General features: G+C 39.8%; 1 protein-coding gene across 1 annotated transcript in view; it reads right to left on the bottom strand.

Moving 5' to 3' along the window:
* Positions 1 to 18,168, bottom strand: part of Cds2 (CDP-diacylglycerol synthase 2) — a 69,330-nt gene that overhangs the window by 38,318 nt on the left and 12,844 nt on the right. Inside the window, exon 2 of the mRNA XM_015482674.2 lies at positions 18,121 to 18,163. Coding sequence (XP_015338160.2) covers positions 18,121 to 18,163 — 43 coding nt within the window. The remainder of the gene's footprint in view (positions 1 to 18,120; positions 18,164 to 18,168) is intronic.

Genomic DNA, 18,168 nt, shown 5'->3' with positions numbered 1-18,168 from the left:
TCATCTCAGGGACAAGCAAATGCACAGGGAAAAGGCAAACAGTACACTAAAATGTATGAGCTTGGGAGAAATCAAATCATTTCGGGGCCTCAGCTTTTTCATTTAAAAAATTCTCAGGATTATTGGCAGAATAAAAATAAGGCCATGTTGTTCAAACTATGAGTTGGGGACCTAGTGGGCCTTGAAATCAATTCAGTAGGTCACAATAAGCAAAAAAAAAAAAAAAGAATATGTTGCCATATTAAGTCAAGCTAGAAGCCATTTATGAAAGAAGGCAGTGACTAGAAGACACTGCGGGGCTGGGGATAGAGCTCGGTGGTAGAGCACCTGCCTAATGTTTAAGGCCCTGAGTTTGATTGCCACCACCACAAAAAAAATAAACACATACCATCACGTGGAAGCCTTCATGAGAACTGGAACCTTTTGTTTGATCTGGGTGCTGGTGGCAGGAAGTGAATGCTTTATGAAAAAATCACTGAAAAATTATGGTATGTACATATTTCTGCATGTATGTTATTCTAAAAAATAGCTTATCAAAAAATAGAATAAGGGCTGGGGTTGTGGCTCAGTGGTGGAGAGCTTGCCTAGCATGCATGAGGCACTGGGTTCGATCCCCAGCACCACATAAAAATGAACGAATAAAATAAAGGTATTGTGTCCATCTACAACTAATATTAAAAAAAAAAAAAGGAGAATAAGACAGAATCAAGCAGAACAGAAACTTGTGAACGTTCACAGATAGTAAAAGTATGTACCTGTTCATGAAACTTTTCTGTTTCCAAGTAATTCCCACATGCAAGCTGGTACAGGAATGCAGTATAAAGTATATTTCTGTGGACACAGGACTAAAAAAGCTTGAAAAGTCCTGAGACAATGCAGGAAAATATGTTGTGAACTAAATCAGCATACAAACTCTAGTTACTACTCAGGATCAAAAGGAAAATGGAGCCAGTTGTGGTGGTACATACCTATAATCCCAGCAACTCAGGAGGCTGACGCAGGAGGATGACCAGTTCAAAGCAAGACCCTCAGCAACTTGGCAAGGCTCTAAAGCAACTCAGCAAGACCCTGTCTCAAAATTCAAAAAAATAAAAAGAGCTGGGGATGTGACTCAGTTGTTAAGCCACAATGGGAAGGGTGGGGAGGGCAAGACACAATGACAACCTAAAACATAAAGAAATAACTCCTGTGTGGTACACATCCTAAATGACATGCTTTTCTCCTTGTCCCATTTATACTTTGAGACTTTCCTACCGGTGTCCTCATTTAGAAGCCTTTTTCTTTCCTTCCATAATCCTCAGGAAGAGGAAGAAAATCAGTCAATAAAAGCAGAGCCTCTACTTGAAGACTAATTCTTAGTCCAGTTTTAAGACTTTCCATACTAATGATGAAATTGAAGCACACCAAGACAAACAGGAAATACAGTCTTTGAGACAAAAACCACAGCATATCAGTAATTAAAAGGCAGCAGTCTCTACATACCCAGAGTAGCCTAAAAGTTACCACACAACAGGTGAAATTCTTTAAAGATGAAGATAAAGAGGAAGACTTCCAGTTGAGTGGTTTTATCATTCCCCTCCTTCTAGAGTTTTCCAGCACAGAGAAAAAACAAAATCTTAAATTGATACATATTTTAAAAGAGGACTGAGTTTTAAATCTTAATCCTGAATTTAGTAATTTAGTGCATTTTAGTTGGGTTTTTTTGTTTTTTTTTTTTTTTTTTTTTTTTTGGGGTGGTGCTGGGGATTGAACCCAGGGTCTTACGCATGTGAGACAAGCACTCAACCAACTGAGCTATATCCCCAGCCCAGTGATTAAAATTTAAATTTTATTACTTTATCTAGTAACCTATATAGGAAGAGTAATTCATGTTTAGCAATAAATTTTTGTGAATTTAGATATTTACATGCTACTCTATAGTTTGTCCAAATTTTGTGCCATTTTACTTTTTAGTTTCATAAATCCTAAGCAATTTTTAATAAAATACTGGGATTAATTCTAAACACATAGGTTAATGAAGCATTAACACATATATTAATGTGGTACTTCAATACCAAAAATAAATACTAACATGCCATTATTTTATTTTTGCTACCTAACACTAGTCACTAAACACAACATATCTCTCCTGAAACCAGAGACCTGGTACTCATTGCCCAGGCAGTTCCTAATCTTCACAGCTAACTTAGCACCAACTCAACCTCCTGACAACTGTTAGGTGCCAGGAATAAGCCAAGTCTACCAAACAGAAGTGCATGACCAATTCAACAGGAAAGCTGAAACTGTGAGCTCTGACTCTGTTCCCCAAGGACAGTTTTGCCACCCTGCCAGGAAACTGCCATGAAACAACATGCCTTTTGAATCATGAGGGAGCTACAGAAATACAGGACAAAAGGGCCAGACTCCAGAGACCATCTGCTGAGTAGACAGCAGGAGACCACACCTAATGAGGGTTGGACAGCCAATTTCCACAGAAGCCCAGGGAAGGGAGGGAGATGAAGAAATGGGGTGGAGGAGTTGGGAGGATTTCACATAAGAAGCTGAGCCAGGTCTTAGAGGACAAGAGCTCTGTGCACACAGGCCTTGCATTTCTTCAAGATATACTTGCTTCCAGCGTGCCGCCATAAGGAACTCAGTACAGAGAAGGCAAGAGCTGACTCTGAGAAGCCCACATGTCCTCCTTGTTTTAGGAGCCCACTGGCAAAACTTTGGGTCAAAATGACTTGGGAGACCAGAATGCCAAGGAAGCAGAATGCCTAAAGCAAAGAACATGGATTCAGATTCAGCTCACCTGGGTTCAAATTTCCAACTTCTCAAGTTATTGAACTTCAGAAGATCTGTTTATTCATCCCTATAAAATAGGAGCCTGTTTTTGTTTTGGGAGGGGTTTTCATTGTTGTTGTTTTGCAGTTTGTTTTGTTTGTCTGTGTTTTTTGTTTTTTTGTTTTTTGTTTTTTGTTTTTGTTTTTGTACTGGGGATTGAACCCAGTGGCACTTAACCACTGAGCTACATCCCCATCTTTTTTATTTTTATTTTTATTTTTTGAGACCAGATCTCACTAAATTGCTTAAGGCTGGTCTTGAATTTACAATCTCTTGCCTAAGCCTCCCACATCGCTGGGATTGTAAGTGTGTGCCACTATTCTTGGCTAAGGAGTCAATATTTCTGATAATTGGGCTGAGGATGTGGCTCAGAGGTAGAGCGCTTGCCTAGCATGTTGGAGGCCCTAGATTTGATCCTCAGCACCACATAAAAATGAAAACAAATAAAATTAAAGATATTATGTCTAACTACTACTAAAATAAATATAAAAAATAGAAAATATTTCTGATAATGAAGCAAGATCACTTCTAGAAATGGATTCACACAGCAAAGTGGTCACTGGGTGGCCAAGAAATAGTAGTAATATCACAGTTCTACTAAAGCAGCCAGCCTACAAACAGCCATACCCTGCCCTAAATATTCCCTGGCTACCACAGTGGAATAACTATGAAAAATGAATGATCATTTTCTAAAACCCTGTGAAAACAAATCTTACAATTCAGATCTCTCTGAACCACTCATTAAAATATATTCCAGCTAGTTGGGCAAGGTGACACACAACTATAATCCCAGCTATTCAGGAAGATGACAAGTTCGAAGGCAGCCTAGGCAATATGGCAGAACCATGTATAAAAATAAAATTAAAAAGCTACCAATGTAGGGCTGGGGTTGTGGCTCAGCATTAGAGCATTCGTCTAGCATATGCAAGGCCCTGGGTTTGACCCCCAGCACCACATAAAAATAAATAAACAAAAATAAAGGTATTGTGTCCAACTACAACTAAAAACTAAATATTAAAAAAAAAAAAAGCTACCAATGTAGCTCTGTGGAAAGCGCCCCTGGGTTCAATCCCCAGTACTCACGCACCAAAAAAAGCAAACTATATAAATACTAAGAGAACATACAATTTAATACTAAGTTAAATACCTCCATGAGAAGGGAAGTGAGGCCTTTACAAGCATGTCGACACAGGAAAACAAAAGATGACTGGCAGGGGTTAGGGGCAAAACTCAGTGGTAAAGTGTGTGAGAAAGGCCCTTGGTTCAATCCCCAACACCAAAACCAAAAATCCTCTTAGGAATCAAGAAAAATGTGAACATGTCAATGCCAACAGAAAAAGAGAAACAGCCAATTGGCATTTTTCTCACATCAGATTGAATGAATACATGAAAAGATTAATATTCACTGTGGGCCAGAGCTAAAGATAATCAGTATACTCATACTCCACAAAACTATAAATAACGGGCTGGGGTTGGTTCACTGGTAAAGTGCTTGCTTAGCATGTGTGAAGCACTGGGTTTGATCCTAGGCATCACATAAAAATAAATAAATGAAGGTATTATGGCCATCTACAACTAAAAAAAAAATTTTTTTAACTATAAATAAGGGGCTGGGGCTGTAGCTCAGTGGAAAAGCGCTTACCTCGCATGTGTGAGGCACTGAGTTTGATCCTCAGCACCACATAAAAATAAATATACTGTGTGTTCACCTACAACTAAAAAAATACATAAATTTAAAAAAAAAACTATAAATAAGCACCATCTTTCTAAAAGGTAATTTAGAAGTTATGTATTAAAAATCCTTTTTATAGCCTAGTGTAGAGGCACACGCCTATAATCCCAGAGATTCGGAAGACTGAGGCAGGAGGATCACAAATTCAGCAACTTAGCGAGGCCCTTAGCAACTCAGCAAGACCCTGTCTCTAAATAAAATATAAAAAGGGCTGGGGATGTGTGTGTTTCTGTATGTGTTTGGAACAGGATCCTCATCTCAGGGCACTCTACCAATGAGCTACATCTGCAATTTTTTTTTTCCAGGTCTCAGAAGTTTTATTCCATTAGTGTCCTTTTTCATCCACAGTCTTTTATTTTAAGACTGGGTCTCACTAAATTGCCTAGGCTGACCTTGAACTTGCAGTCCTTCTACCTCAGTCTTCCAAGTTGCTGGAATTACAGGCATGCACCACCAAGCCTGGCTTAAAAGCCTTTATTTAAGAGCTTATATCTCTAATTTAGTCATTCCATGTTAATAAAAATACCTTAAGTGAACATCCAGAGAAATATAATACATGTGAGAATGTCCATCATAGCAATACGTAAAGGAAACAATCTGCAATCCAACAATTCTGCCATGATCAATTTAACAAATACTCACATCATTCAAATATAGGGAAAATACCAAACAGCCATTTTTAAATCATAAGAAAAAGATTATCTAGGACATGCACCAAAAAAAAAATTAACAGTAGTTATATTCTGGATTGTGAAATTAAAGATAATGTAAATTTTTTCTATACTTTCCTTTTACCTCCATTATTTTCCACAAAAATTTATTTCTAGCCAGGCTCAGTGAACCACACCTATAACCTCAGCGGACCTAGAGGTTGAGGCAGAAGGACCACCAACAAATTCAAGGCCAGCCTCAGCAACTTTAGTTAGGCCCTAAGCAACTTAGTGAGATCCTGTCTTAAAATAAAAAATAAAAAGGGCTTGGATGGGGTTGGGGCTGTAGCTCAGTGGTTGAGCTCCCGCCGTGCACATGTAAGGCACTGGGTTCAATCCTCAGCACTACATAAAAATAAATAAAGATACTGTGTCCAACTACAACTAAAAACATATTTTTTTAAAAAAGGGTTTGGTTGTAGCTCAGTGGTAAAGTGCCTCAGGGTTAAATCCCTGTACCAAAAAATATATACATATATTTCCACGAAATTTAATAATTTCAAAACTTTCATAATTTTAAGGAAGACAAAATATCATCCTCAATGCAGACACCTTCGTAGGTGCTGACATAGTCTTCAAGGTCCCCCATCACATTTCAGGACTGCTGTCTCATTCTCTGTCCACTCTTCAAATCATATTCATTCTTATCCTCCAGCTTAATACAACCCCAGGTAGGCCTTAAAGTCAGTCACACACAAATGAATAGTGAGGCAACAAGACATTCTTCAAAGCAACCAGAAAAATAAGTCCCCAAGGTCAACTTCCACAACCACATGAGCAACACTGAACAAATTCATCTAACTGGTGAGAGATTAGTGATAAAGTAAAGTGATGAAGGCTGGAAATTCTGAGCCAAATTTCCCTGAAAATAAAGGGCCATGAGGGGCTGGAGTTGTGGCTCAGCAGTGGAGCGCTTGCCTAGCATGTGTAAGGCCCTAGGTTCTTTTTTTTAGATATTTATTTTTTATTAATAGCCATGAAGAATGCTCACACCAGCACCCCCTTTTTGATCCTTTTTTTATTATTATTTAGTTGCAGAGAGACACAATATCTTTTATTTATTTTTTTATGTGGTGCTGTGGATTGAACCCAGTGCCTCACACATGCGAGGCAAGCACTCAACCACTGAGCAACAACACCAGCCCCTTTTTGGATCTTTTGAAAGTTTTTTTTTGTTTTTTGTTTTTGACACTAAGGATTGCATTTTTACCGCTGAGCTACATCTCCAGTCTTTTTAACTTTTATATTGAGACAAGGGATTGCTAAATTGCTGGTTCGTTCTAGCGTTTGGATATTTAGAGACCACTGAGAAATATGAGAGTCATACGTTAGACACTAGTCCCAATAACTCAGATAATTCTTCCCTGAAATCTAAGAAACAATATGTCTTTAAAGCCCTGCTCCCAATAACTAAACAGGACTCTCATAACAATAAGATCTTACTTGCCAGATGAAAAGTCCCTAGGAGATGCTGCCATCTCTGAAAGAAATGGTTCTTGGTCAGAGGTTCTCAAAATAGCTTTTCCCCAGTGACACATTTTCAAAAGACCACTATGTGCAAATTGAAAATTCTCTATACAGAGAATTCCAAGGAATGGAGAAGATAGAAATGGCAACTGTTCCAAGAGAAATCTGAGTGTCTGGCTGACATGTATATGTGATAACAAAACTCACAAGGTTTTTGCTCTCCCAAGATGACAGAAGACAGACAGCAGCCCAAACACAGCACAGACCAGACTGTAAGGAGAGACTGTACTCAAAGGAGCCAAAAGATTAGCAATCAAGAGGGCCATTGTTCATCCTCAAGCTATCTTCACACTCAAAGTAACATGGGACAGACAATATCAACCTATAGTTGAAGGGAACAGAGACAATGTATGATTTATGCCTTCAGAGTTAATCCCATGGGAAAAAACTGGCCAGAGACAATCAGCACTCTAGCTGGCTGGCCTGTCCCCTGAGTCAGTTTCCATACACAACAAAATGAGGCCAGATGTATTTCTCAACTTTATCCTTTCACTATTTTTCCATGAAAAAACTCTTATTTTGAAGGCTGTCTACTAAGATGCATTTATGCGTAACTGGTTCATTTCCCAGAGAGAACTGTCCCAGCAAGCTGTTAAGAGCTAGCCATGGTGGCATCAACATTAGACCCTCAGATAGCAAGCAGGACACCAGGGTTTCAAACCCAACCCTGAAGGTACCTGTAAAATCTTTATCAAGTTTCTGTTTCATCATCCAGGAAACACATATTTCTTCTGCAAGCCAGGAAGGAGGTGCCTGTGGATAACTTGTATCACAAGTCAACCTGTTAAAGCAGAACCATCTCTGGTTCTCTTCAACAGAGTATTTCCATATAATTTCTTAAGAATTCAAGATTATCATTTTAGGTTACAAAATTATGGGTAGAGATAGTACATTTTTAGGAAGTATCCTTACAGGAAAACAACACGTTTCTTTCTCCTTCCTTATTCCTACTTACTGAAATATGGATGTCAATGGTAGGAATTCCAGCAGCCCCCCGAAACTTAAGGTAAAAGCCACACTGCAGAATGGTAGGAGAAAAAGTTAGGGAAATCCGAATCCTTCACACTGTAAAAATGCCAGAATGCCAACCTCCAGGACTTCTTTTACTTGGAGAAAAAAAAAAACATACTTCTAACTTGTTTACGATTTTGAGTTTTTAATTACTTGCGGTTAAACAGGGCATGGACTACTTTTGGTATAGAAGCCTGAGATTTTGCTGCAATGTTTAAAGAAACATGCTATTAACACATAGGACTAGTTATTTCATAAGGGAATAGAAGCTAAGAAATATAAATAAGAGCTTAGCAAAATCCATAAATTGGCAAATGCATGGGCTGGCAACGCAGCTCAGTAGTAGAGCGATTGCCTGGCACGTATGAAGTCCTGGGTTCAATCCTCAGCACCACACACACACAAAAAGGCAAATGCATGTATAAAGGTTTGCTGCTCAAAAAACTTAGGTCCCAGTGGTGAAGCACTTTCCTAATAGCTGGTAAGGCACTGGGTTCAATCCTCAGCACCACATAATAAGTAAGTAAAAATAAAGGTATTAGGCTGGGGTTGTGGCTTAGCAGTAGAGCGCTCGCCTAGCATGTGCAAGACCCTAGATTTGATCCTCAGCACCACATAAAAACAAATAAATAAAATAAAGGTATTATGTCCAACTACAACTAAAAATAAATATTAAAAAACAATGAACGTATTCATCTACAAAAAAATTTAAAAAAAAAACTTAGGTCCCATTATCTTCTGAGATGGACAGCGTCTTCTGTAAAATGAATACTGAGCCACTCTGAAAAACACACGAGTGAGGTTAATCGTGTCTACTCCTATTCTACTTGACACATCCATGGCACTTGGCACTGTCCTTTTCCATCTCTCAAAAGCTTCCTTCAAACTTCAAAGCACACAACACTTGCCTGGCTTCTCCTCTTCCATCACCCACCTCCAACCAAACACAGGCACTTGCTCTTGACCAAGCCCAGAATTCACAAGTGTCATCAGTCAACAGGAACCACCTTTATCCTTCACAACAAAACTAAACCCCCAAAAAAAGATAAAAAGTGTTGCAACTACCTGCTTCTCTGTTGTCATACCAGCTCAATTTCTCTAAATTCAATTTCCTGTTGAAGAAAGTAAACAACCCCCACCCCACACACCTTTGGCCCCAATAACCCACTAAAATAAACGTTAATGAATACAGTAAGAAATGAAAGTATGGCTTTGGACAGAAATGGTAGGGGTAAGGGATCATCAGTGGATATGAGAGTTGTACAAATTTTCAGATAACAAAAAAGACTAAAGAGCCGGGCATAGTGGTACACGCCTGTAATCCCAGCAACTGGAGGCTGAGGCAGGAGAATGAGATCAAGGCCAGCCTCAGCAACTTATCGAGGCCCTAAGCAACTTAACGAGACCCTGTGTCAAAATAAAAAATAAAAAGGGCTGGGGATGTGCCTCAATGGTAAAGCACCCCTGGGTTAAATCCCTGGTACTGAAAGAGCTAAGATGGATGAAATAACATGTGGCCAACTAAGCGCTTCAGGAAAGCTCAAGGGGAAATGGAAACGTTCTGCCCTCTGAATCCTAGAAGACCTGGACCAATGTTTGACATATGGAATGACAGACAGAACAACTAGGGACTGTAAGAGAAACTGAAGGTCTGTATACCTGAAACAACTGCTCCACCCCCAGACTCATCTACAGAGAACCTGGCCATCCCCCAAGTCTAAAACCCAGAAGGTTTCAGTAAACCAAATATACCATATGGGTTAATTTAAGCTTATAGTGTGAATTAATGGCTACAGCACAGAGAATTCTCCTCATTCTGGGATTTGGAGGATTCTGGCCCCATCTACTCAACCTAAATGAAGCCCCTCAGGCAACAGACTCTACCTAAACATAAACAAGTTAAATTTCCACTAAGGGGAGAAGTAAGCCAAGACACTGCTGTGTGTCTCCCATTCCTAGTCAGAAAAGGTTATCCTGCCCCCTCCATCCTGTCCCTCTTCTACAATTCCACTTAGAACAGAGAGAACGAACAGATAACCCTGTAGTGCACAATCACCTGATCCAGGAAGGAGACTACTGGCATCAAACTGTGATGCTGAACTTTGAGTTGTACACAATGGCTAGTTACCTGGGCTTCATGCTGGTCCCTTGGGGAGGAGGTGATGTGTTCTACAAGACAGAAGGGGAGAGAATGAGATCAAGTCCACATGCTAATGCAAACCCTGCCCAGATAACACTTTCCTGGTAGACACACAGGGATTAATATACAGACTTCATAGAAGGCATGCACATGAATGGAAGGTGCTGAGAGCAAATCCTGAAGTGCAGAGAATGCTCAATAGGAAAGTTTAACTACCAGGCAGGCATCAAGTCCGAAACGACATGAAATGTGCAAGAGCAACGAAAAGGAATACAGTTAACACCTGGTTAGAAACTATATTCAGGACTAGGCAGGAAGCAGAGGAAACACACAGGACTAACAGATTTAGAGCCAAAGTAACTAAAGAATCTGTGGTTCTATTTACAGAGGAAACTGGAGAATGAGGGTCAGTGTGGAGAGCAATAGAAGTCAAACTTGTGAGGAAGTCCGTCTGTGGTGACTAAGGAACCTAAGAATGCTTGTAGACCACCAAAAGTATAGGAACAGACCAGCAGGACATAAGACTGTGGGGCCAAAACTCTAAAAGTCACCCACTGAGGGGTCCAGGATTCATGACAAACATCCTCTCAATGCCAGAAACTCAAGAACAGAAAGTGTTGCTCTTTCAAAAACTTAGTCAAGAGCCACAGTGGCACACGCCTGTAATCCCAGATGCTTGGGAGGCTGAGGCAGGAAGATTGCAAGTTCAAAGCCAGCCTCAGCAACTTAGCAAGGCACTCAGCAATTCAGTGAGACCGTGTTTCTATATAAAATACAAAAAAGGACAGGGGATGTGGCTTAGTGGTTAAGCGCCCACAGGTTCAATCCCTAGTACTCACCCACCCCACCCCCCACCCCCCCACCCCACCCCCCAAAAAAACACAGCAAAGTCTTCACAAAGAAGCCCCAAACTAGTGCTTGGGGGAACCTGATACAAAGGAGCTAATGCCAGAAGCAGCAAATCAAAAGGATGTCTGATGTTGGCAGGACAGGTCAGGTCCTTCCACACAGGCAACAGCACTTATGAGGACTACTACCTGGCATGGGGATGTCTCTGGGGAAAAGTGAGTGAGGAAGGAGTACTCTTCATTCCTTTCAAATTCTGAACCAGGCACTGCCTAGTTAAAATAACATAACAAAGTTAAACTTTCTTTAGAAGGTCACTCAACTTAGCAGGCCCGATGCCATTCCCACTACCAGGCAAACAACATAGGACAAAGATCAGTGACTGGCATGAAAAGCTGGCTAATAGGGATTCTGTAGGGGCATCTCATTACTCCCCCAACCAACTGGTCACCATGTGACAAAACTTGGAAGGCAGGAACTCTGCTCAATGCCAGGATCCAATCAGTATTCATTCAACAAGACCCTGGCAAAATTAATAGTTGAGAGTCGGTGTCTGTTCTCTTATAAACCAGAGGAATGGTTGTACTTTTTCCCAACAGCTTCCAGCACCAGTAAAGAAGGTCTGGGAGACTCCACAACACATGTATTAAGTTAACACCAGGTGGAGAAATACATTCTCCCTATGTAGATCCCAGAAAAGATGGGAAAATTGAAAACACTGACACAAACTTTTTCAAACAGTTACTCAGCAACTTAGTGAAATCCTGTCTCAAAATAAAAAAAAAACAAAAAAAGAACTGTGGATATAGCTCAACATCCCTGGATTTAATCCCCAGTACCAATAACATAAACAAAGATCTTCTCATTATTTCTACTTGATGGATGAGGGGCAACTCAGTGATAGAGCACTTACATGGTATGTGTGGATTCAATCCCAGTACCATGCAAAATAAATAAATGATTCCTTTAAATAAGCAATAAATAAATAAATAAGCAAAAAAAGAAAAAGAATGGATTATTGAGAATCAAAATTAGTATAAAATCCTGGGTAGCATCCTCATGAGCACTGACACTGAATACAGCATACTGGAGCCAGCAAATGAGAAGTGCTGAATACTGAAAGACTGAATGTTGCCAGAACAAATGGTTCTGGTACTAAAAGCTATCAACCAGAAAGTACTCTTCCAGGCAGCCTCACCTAAGTTGTTCTGGGTGTAGTCTTGTGGTCTCCGAGCATCACTCTGGGAGTTCCTTTCAAGAACTCCAGTGGCCACTCCCAGGAAAGGGCTTCAAAATATATAAACCACCAGTCACCCAATAACTGGGAAAACCTGATCTAATCAACATTCTCTATCAAAAAAAAAAATGCTTTTCTATAAAATCTCCACACTTACTGAGACCTTTATTTATTTATTTAGGTACTGAGGATTGAACCCACGGCCATATTCCCTTGCCCTTTTATTATTTTTATTTTAAGACACAGTCTTGCTAAGTTGCTAAAGCTAGCTAACTTTGAACTTGCAATCCTCCTGCCTCAGTCTCCTGAGTTGCTGGGATTGCAGGTGTGTGCCACCACATCCAGCTTACTTTTATTTTTATATATGTCCTTTACAAAGACTTATTTGGCTATTTTTCTGATTTAAAGTCACATAAGAAAAATAGGTGATATTCAGGCATCTTTTCAAAGTTAATGGAGATGCTTTTAAAGTCTGTAAATTAATTCTATATTCTTGAAGAAAGCATTATGTACCATAATGCTGGGGAAATAAAAAGGAATTAGAAGCCCTTCATACTACTAACAACTCTGTATCAAATCAACTATGTAAACTTGAACAAAAACTTCAATTCTATGGATTATGGTATTCTCTCCTATAAAATAATAACCTCTAAGGTCCTTTCTACTAACATATGATGAGTGATTTAACATTTTTAAAAGATACTAATTCTTCTAATGAAATATATTAACCTGTGCAATCACAAAACATTTTAAACAAAATTAGGTTTTTGGAAAAAAAATGAAAGGAGGGGAGGAGTAGGGAGGATAGGAAGGGCAGCAGAATAGAATAGACAATATGATTGATGTATGTACATTCCATGTATGTATTATATATCAAAATGCATTCTACTGTCGTGTATGACTAAAAAATAAATAAATAAAAATTTTAAAAAAGAAAAAAATGAATTTTAACCGTTGTAAATTGAGAAGTAATCGAACTTTTAAAATAAAATTATACTGTTTGATCAACATAAACTAGAAACCTGGAATAACGGGTGATATGACAAAGCAATCTTTCACCTCTTTTCCCTAGTGAAGCTTAGAAACCATAGTTAGAGTTTACTACTTTTTCTTTTTCTATTTTTATTTTTCCTTTTTCTCTCTTTCTTTCTTATTTATTTTTGGTACAAGGGATTGAACTCAGGGGCACTTTACCACCAAGCTATATCCCCTGTCCTTTTCATTTTTAACTTAGAGACAAGGTCTCACTAAATTACTGAGGACAGCCTCAAACTTGTGATTCTCCTGCCTCAGTTTCCCAAGTAGCTGGAATTACAGGTGTATACCACAATGCATCAGAGACTGCTTTTCCGATTCCCAAATCACTTTCCAATGTAAAAAAGAAAAAGAAAAAAGGTTTAGCTTAGTGGAAGAGTATTTGCTTAGCTTGCATATGAAGCCCTGGGCTAGTTCCCCAGAACCAAAAAAATAAACAAATACATATATACACACATACACACACACACACATACACACACACACGTCTATATGTACAAATATATATTTAAAGAATGCATTTCTCCCTGGGCACGGCGGCACATATCCATAATCCCAGCAGTTTGGGAGGCTGAGGCAGGAGGATTGCAAGTTCAAAGCCAGCCTAAGCAACCTATCGAGACCCTGTCTTTAAATAAAAAATAAAAAGGCTGAGGATGTGGCTCAGTGGTTAAATGCCCCTGAATTCAATCCCTGATATGGAGGGGGGGGAATCCTCCTACATCTAAAATAAGTTATAGCTCTTAAATTTTATTTCAATAGTTCATTCTCAAACTCCACCAGAAAACCATTTTAATTACTCACTAGAGTCCTCAGTAGTTCTGAAAGAAAGAAAATAACCGCATACAACAATGCCCAGTGCTTCTTCTAAAGTATAGAAGAAGCACTGGGCATTGTTGTATGCGGTTATTTACTTAAGGCCTGATTATGATATGAGTACCAAAAAATTCCTTTTGGAGGAAGCACAGGGGTTGGGAGGGATAACCAGGGATTGAATCTAGGGGCACTTAATCACTGAGGCACATCTCCAGTCCTTTTTGAGATAGGGTCTCACTAAATTGCTGAGACTGACTTTGAACTTGCAATCTTCCTGCCTCAGCCTCTCAAATCACTAGGATTACAGTAAGCACCTCCATGCCCAGCAGTCCAAACTCTTTCTATAAAACTTGAAAGTGATGACTGTAAGTAGATTATTGCAAACACTAATAACTTTAAGATTTAATCACCTTCTAAGACTGAAAGTTTTTTCCTATTAAAAAACTATTTTACCCGCAGCAACAATAGCTGACATGTCATTACAATGTGTCAAGCTCTGCCCTGGGTATGAAACATAATTACTCACTGAATTCCATTCAATTGTTCTATGAGCATGGGAAATTTTATCACTCCCATTTTAGGGATGAACAAATTTGAGACTTTTACAAGTTCAATGATTAGCTCAAAGTTACACAGCTGCTAAGTGGCAGGGTCCAGGCTCAAGACAGAACTAGCTGACACTTAAGCCCCTGCTCTTTTTTGTTTGCTTCTTTTTGGTTATACATAACATTAGAATTCATTTTGACATAATTTAAAAAGCATGGAATATAATTTGCTCAAATTCAGTCCCCATTATATCCCCTTTCTCTCCCCTCTTCCCTTTTCTTGTTCCCTTCCCTCAACTCTACTGATCTTTCTGATATTTACTTCTAGACTTTTTTTTCTTTTTTGTTAGTGTCTTGTGGGTATAGATGATGGTGAGATTTACTGTGGTATATTCACAGTATACAAAAAGGTTAGGTTAATTCATTCCTCTGTTCTTTTCTTATCTCATCTCTTCTTCCTCCCCCTCAGTCCCTTTCATTTAGCCCACTGGTCTTCCTTCTTTTTTGATGGAATTCTCCACCCCATTCCCTCTCCCCCACCCCCACTCCTTATTTTGTACTAGCCTCCACATATCAGAGAAAACATTCAACCTTTGGCTTTCTGAGTCTGGCTTATTTCACTTATGTGATACTTTCCAGTTCCATCCATTTACCAGCAAATGCCACAATTTCATTCTTTATAATCCCCTGCTCTTAACCACTATCTTCAGCTAAAGTATAAACTCCCCTTTCTACATGATGTCGTTTACTTCATATTGGTGTCCTTTATTGAGAAAGAAAGACTTGAAACAAGTAAAGTTCTAATTTTAATAGCATTTCAACATCTACTTAAAGAAGAAAACCTAAAACTTTAATTTCAAAATCTCCTGAAATGCCAATCCAACAATAAATTTTGTGATGTCAACTTTTTGCCCTATATTTCATCCTTTTTTTTTTTTCCTAAGCACCACTGGGGGGGGAAAAAAAAAAAAAAGTTGGAGAGGAAAAAAATCATTCCCAAAGCTTAAATTCCAAGTTTCTGTGCTTGGCAACTATAACTATACTGTGCTTTGGGACCTTAAAATTATAAGCACAGATCTCAGAGGAGAACATTTCCTTTATTAGCAATTGGCTTTGAAAATTCCATTCTAGGATGCTAAATATAACAATACCCCTCCTGACTTTTATAAACACATTCTTCAAATTATTTTGATACTAGTGATTTTCTATTTACAAGATAGCTTTGCCACAACAATTAAGCAACTGTAGCATTTTGAGGAATCTTTCAAACTTGTTCTAGCTCTTTTAAAGAAGTGACCTGAAAAACTGTTCTCTGGATTTTTCTATGAAATAAGAAAGTTCCGATTTTACAATTCATTTCTCTAGAAAGACACCCTTATTTTGTTATTTCTAATGTCCTTGGATTATAACACAAGGATACCGGTAGTTTTTTTTTTCCAAGTTATGAAACAGAACAAATGCAACTTTTAAAAACACTTTATACACTCACCAAAGTCAAATAAATGTACCCTTATTTTAAAATCCCATATGTGATAATTCAGAAATAATGATAGGGAGAGAAACTGTTTTGCTCTGGGTAATGGACTAGCTCTTTCTTTCTCTTTCTTTCTTTCTTTCTTTTGTAATTATAGATGGACAGAATACCTTTACTTTATTTGTTTATTTTTATGTGGTGCTGTGGATCAAACCCAGTACCTCACACATGCTAGGCAAGCACTCTTCCACTCAGCTATAGCCCCAGCACTACATCGGGCTTTTAACAGAAGGCATAACTGCTGCTGCTGCATTTTAGAGAATGGTAAGCACCTAGTGGACCTCATGACCCAGGCGTCCTTTCATTGTATAAGTAGTTCCAAGTACAGTTGTAATTATTAAGGCACCTTTAGCTGGACAGCTCCTGGAGTCCTCCCTACCTAAAACATGAATGTGAAAAAATAAGAATCAACTGGCACTTTATCTTTGGAGGATGGATCCAAGGAGTGGAGAGGGTAAAATTTTTGTTTCACCTCATAATCCCTGGACTGTTTTTGTTTTGCTTTACCATATCTTATTATTACAGTTAGCTTTTCAAAAATACAGCCTCACCAGCTATCATCCTTCTCCCTCTTCTCACACCTCAGTCCACAGAATTCCTTTAACACCAAGCATGAGCTCATCCTTAAACAAGGGTACAGTACCTTCAAACACATGAACACTCACCAACCAGGATGAGTACAGAGTTGTTTGGGACTAAACCAGGATATTCATCTGAAGGAGTAAACTACAAAGTACCTTATCTTTGCAATGAACTCCTGAATCTGTATCCCGAGCCCTAAATTTTCTCCAATATATCCTAAACATCAAAATGGACAGTCTCCTTGGATGATCCACTCTACACAATAACAAGAGAGTCGTTTTTAAAAATTTTTTTTCATGAGAGCATTCCTCCTTGTAAAACTATTCTATTGACATCCTGTCACCAAATCATATAATCACTTCCTTCCTGATTTCCCTTTCCTTCAGTAATCAAAAAGTACAGGCTACATGAGTGGGTGCTACGGAGCTAGTTTAAGGCAACAGGGATTGCTAAGGAATAGACGACCCTCAGCTCCAGACAACAATTAATCAGGTGAGAACGTGATAGCACATTCTCCAATAATCCAAAAAGAGAAAGAAATTCTGATTGTTAGGAGAGATCTTCTGATTTTTAAGAGAACATGTTGGTCAAAGAAAACATCTGCAGGTCACCCACAGACAATCCCTGACCCCCGACTTAACCAGTCTCCATCATTCTGATTCAGGCTCCCCCTGTCTATTCTACACATCACTGAATGATCATTTTCCAAGCACACTGCTCCTGGGCTGGGGATGTAGCCCAGTGGTAGAGTGCTTGCCTAACGTGTAAAGTCCTGGGTTCCATCCCCAGACACTGGAGGGAAACAATTTCTTTTTGCTCCTGACCACTACTAACTTGAAAAGCATAAATATTACCGCAAAAATCCCAAATCTTCATGTCGTCATTCAGCGTTCACAGTAACACAACTATCCTTCACCTTCAACTTCCCTACGCAAACCTTACATTTAAATCAAAGGAGTCCATCCCTCTTCCATCTCACCCCCCAACCGGTTGTATCCCCGCCAAGATGGCCTCCTTCTTTACCCCATCAAAGCCCACATTTGGCTCAGGAAACAACCCTTTGGAAGTAGACCCTCCAACACCTGCTAACCGGCTGGTTCACTGCGTGAGTCAAGACACCTCTCTGATCAAAGCCAACGGATTTAACTTTTAAGAAGGGATTTAAATCCCCCAGAAGACAAATCCTATGGCCTTGTCTCCATTTCCCCACCCCAAAATAACATTTTTAACAAGAGCAATGAGCCTGAAGTCGCGCTGAGAGGAGCCTCCAATCGGAGAAGGATCTGCGGGGTCTCGAGTCTTCTCACCCAGGAAGGCCTCAGGGAGGTGGGGGATGCCCCAACCAGCCCTGCGAAGCAGGCAGCCGTGCGCAATCTCCGCGCGCTCCTCCTTACGCCCCCAGGGTACCATCCCCAACCCGATCCACAGCCGTGCCCTGCAGTGGCCCTGGAGGACCTTCAGTGCTGCCCAGGCCCAATGCTCTCGGCCGCGACAAAGGGTCAGAGAGCCAGACCACCCCGCTGCGCGCGCTCCCCGCGGGCCTCCGCTGCCCGGGCCGCGCCCACCCGGACGCTGCCGCTACCTTGTCCTCGGGCGGTGAGTCCGGCTCGCGAACCGCTCTCTGCCTCAG

The sequence above is a fragment of the Marmota marmota genome, unplaced genomic scaffold (genome assembly GCF_001458135.2).
Source record: "Marmota marmota marmota unplaced genomic scaffold, marMar, whole genome shotgun sequence".
Lineage (NCBI taxonomy): Eukaryota > Metazoa > Chordata > Mammalia > Rodentia > Sciuridae > Marmota > Marmota marmota.
Note: the sequence above shows the minus strand (reverse complement) of the source record. Positions and strands in the feature narration are given on the sequence as shown.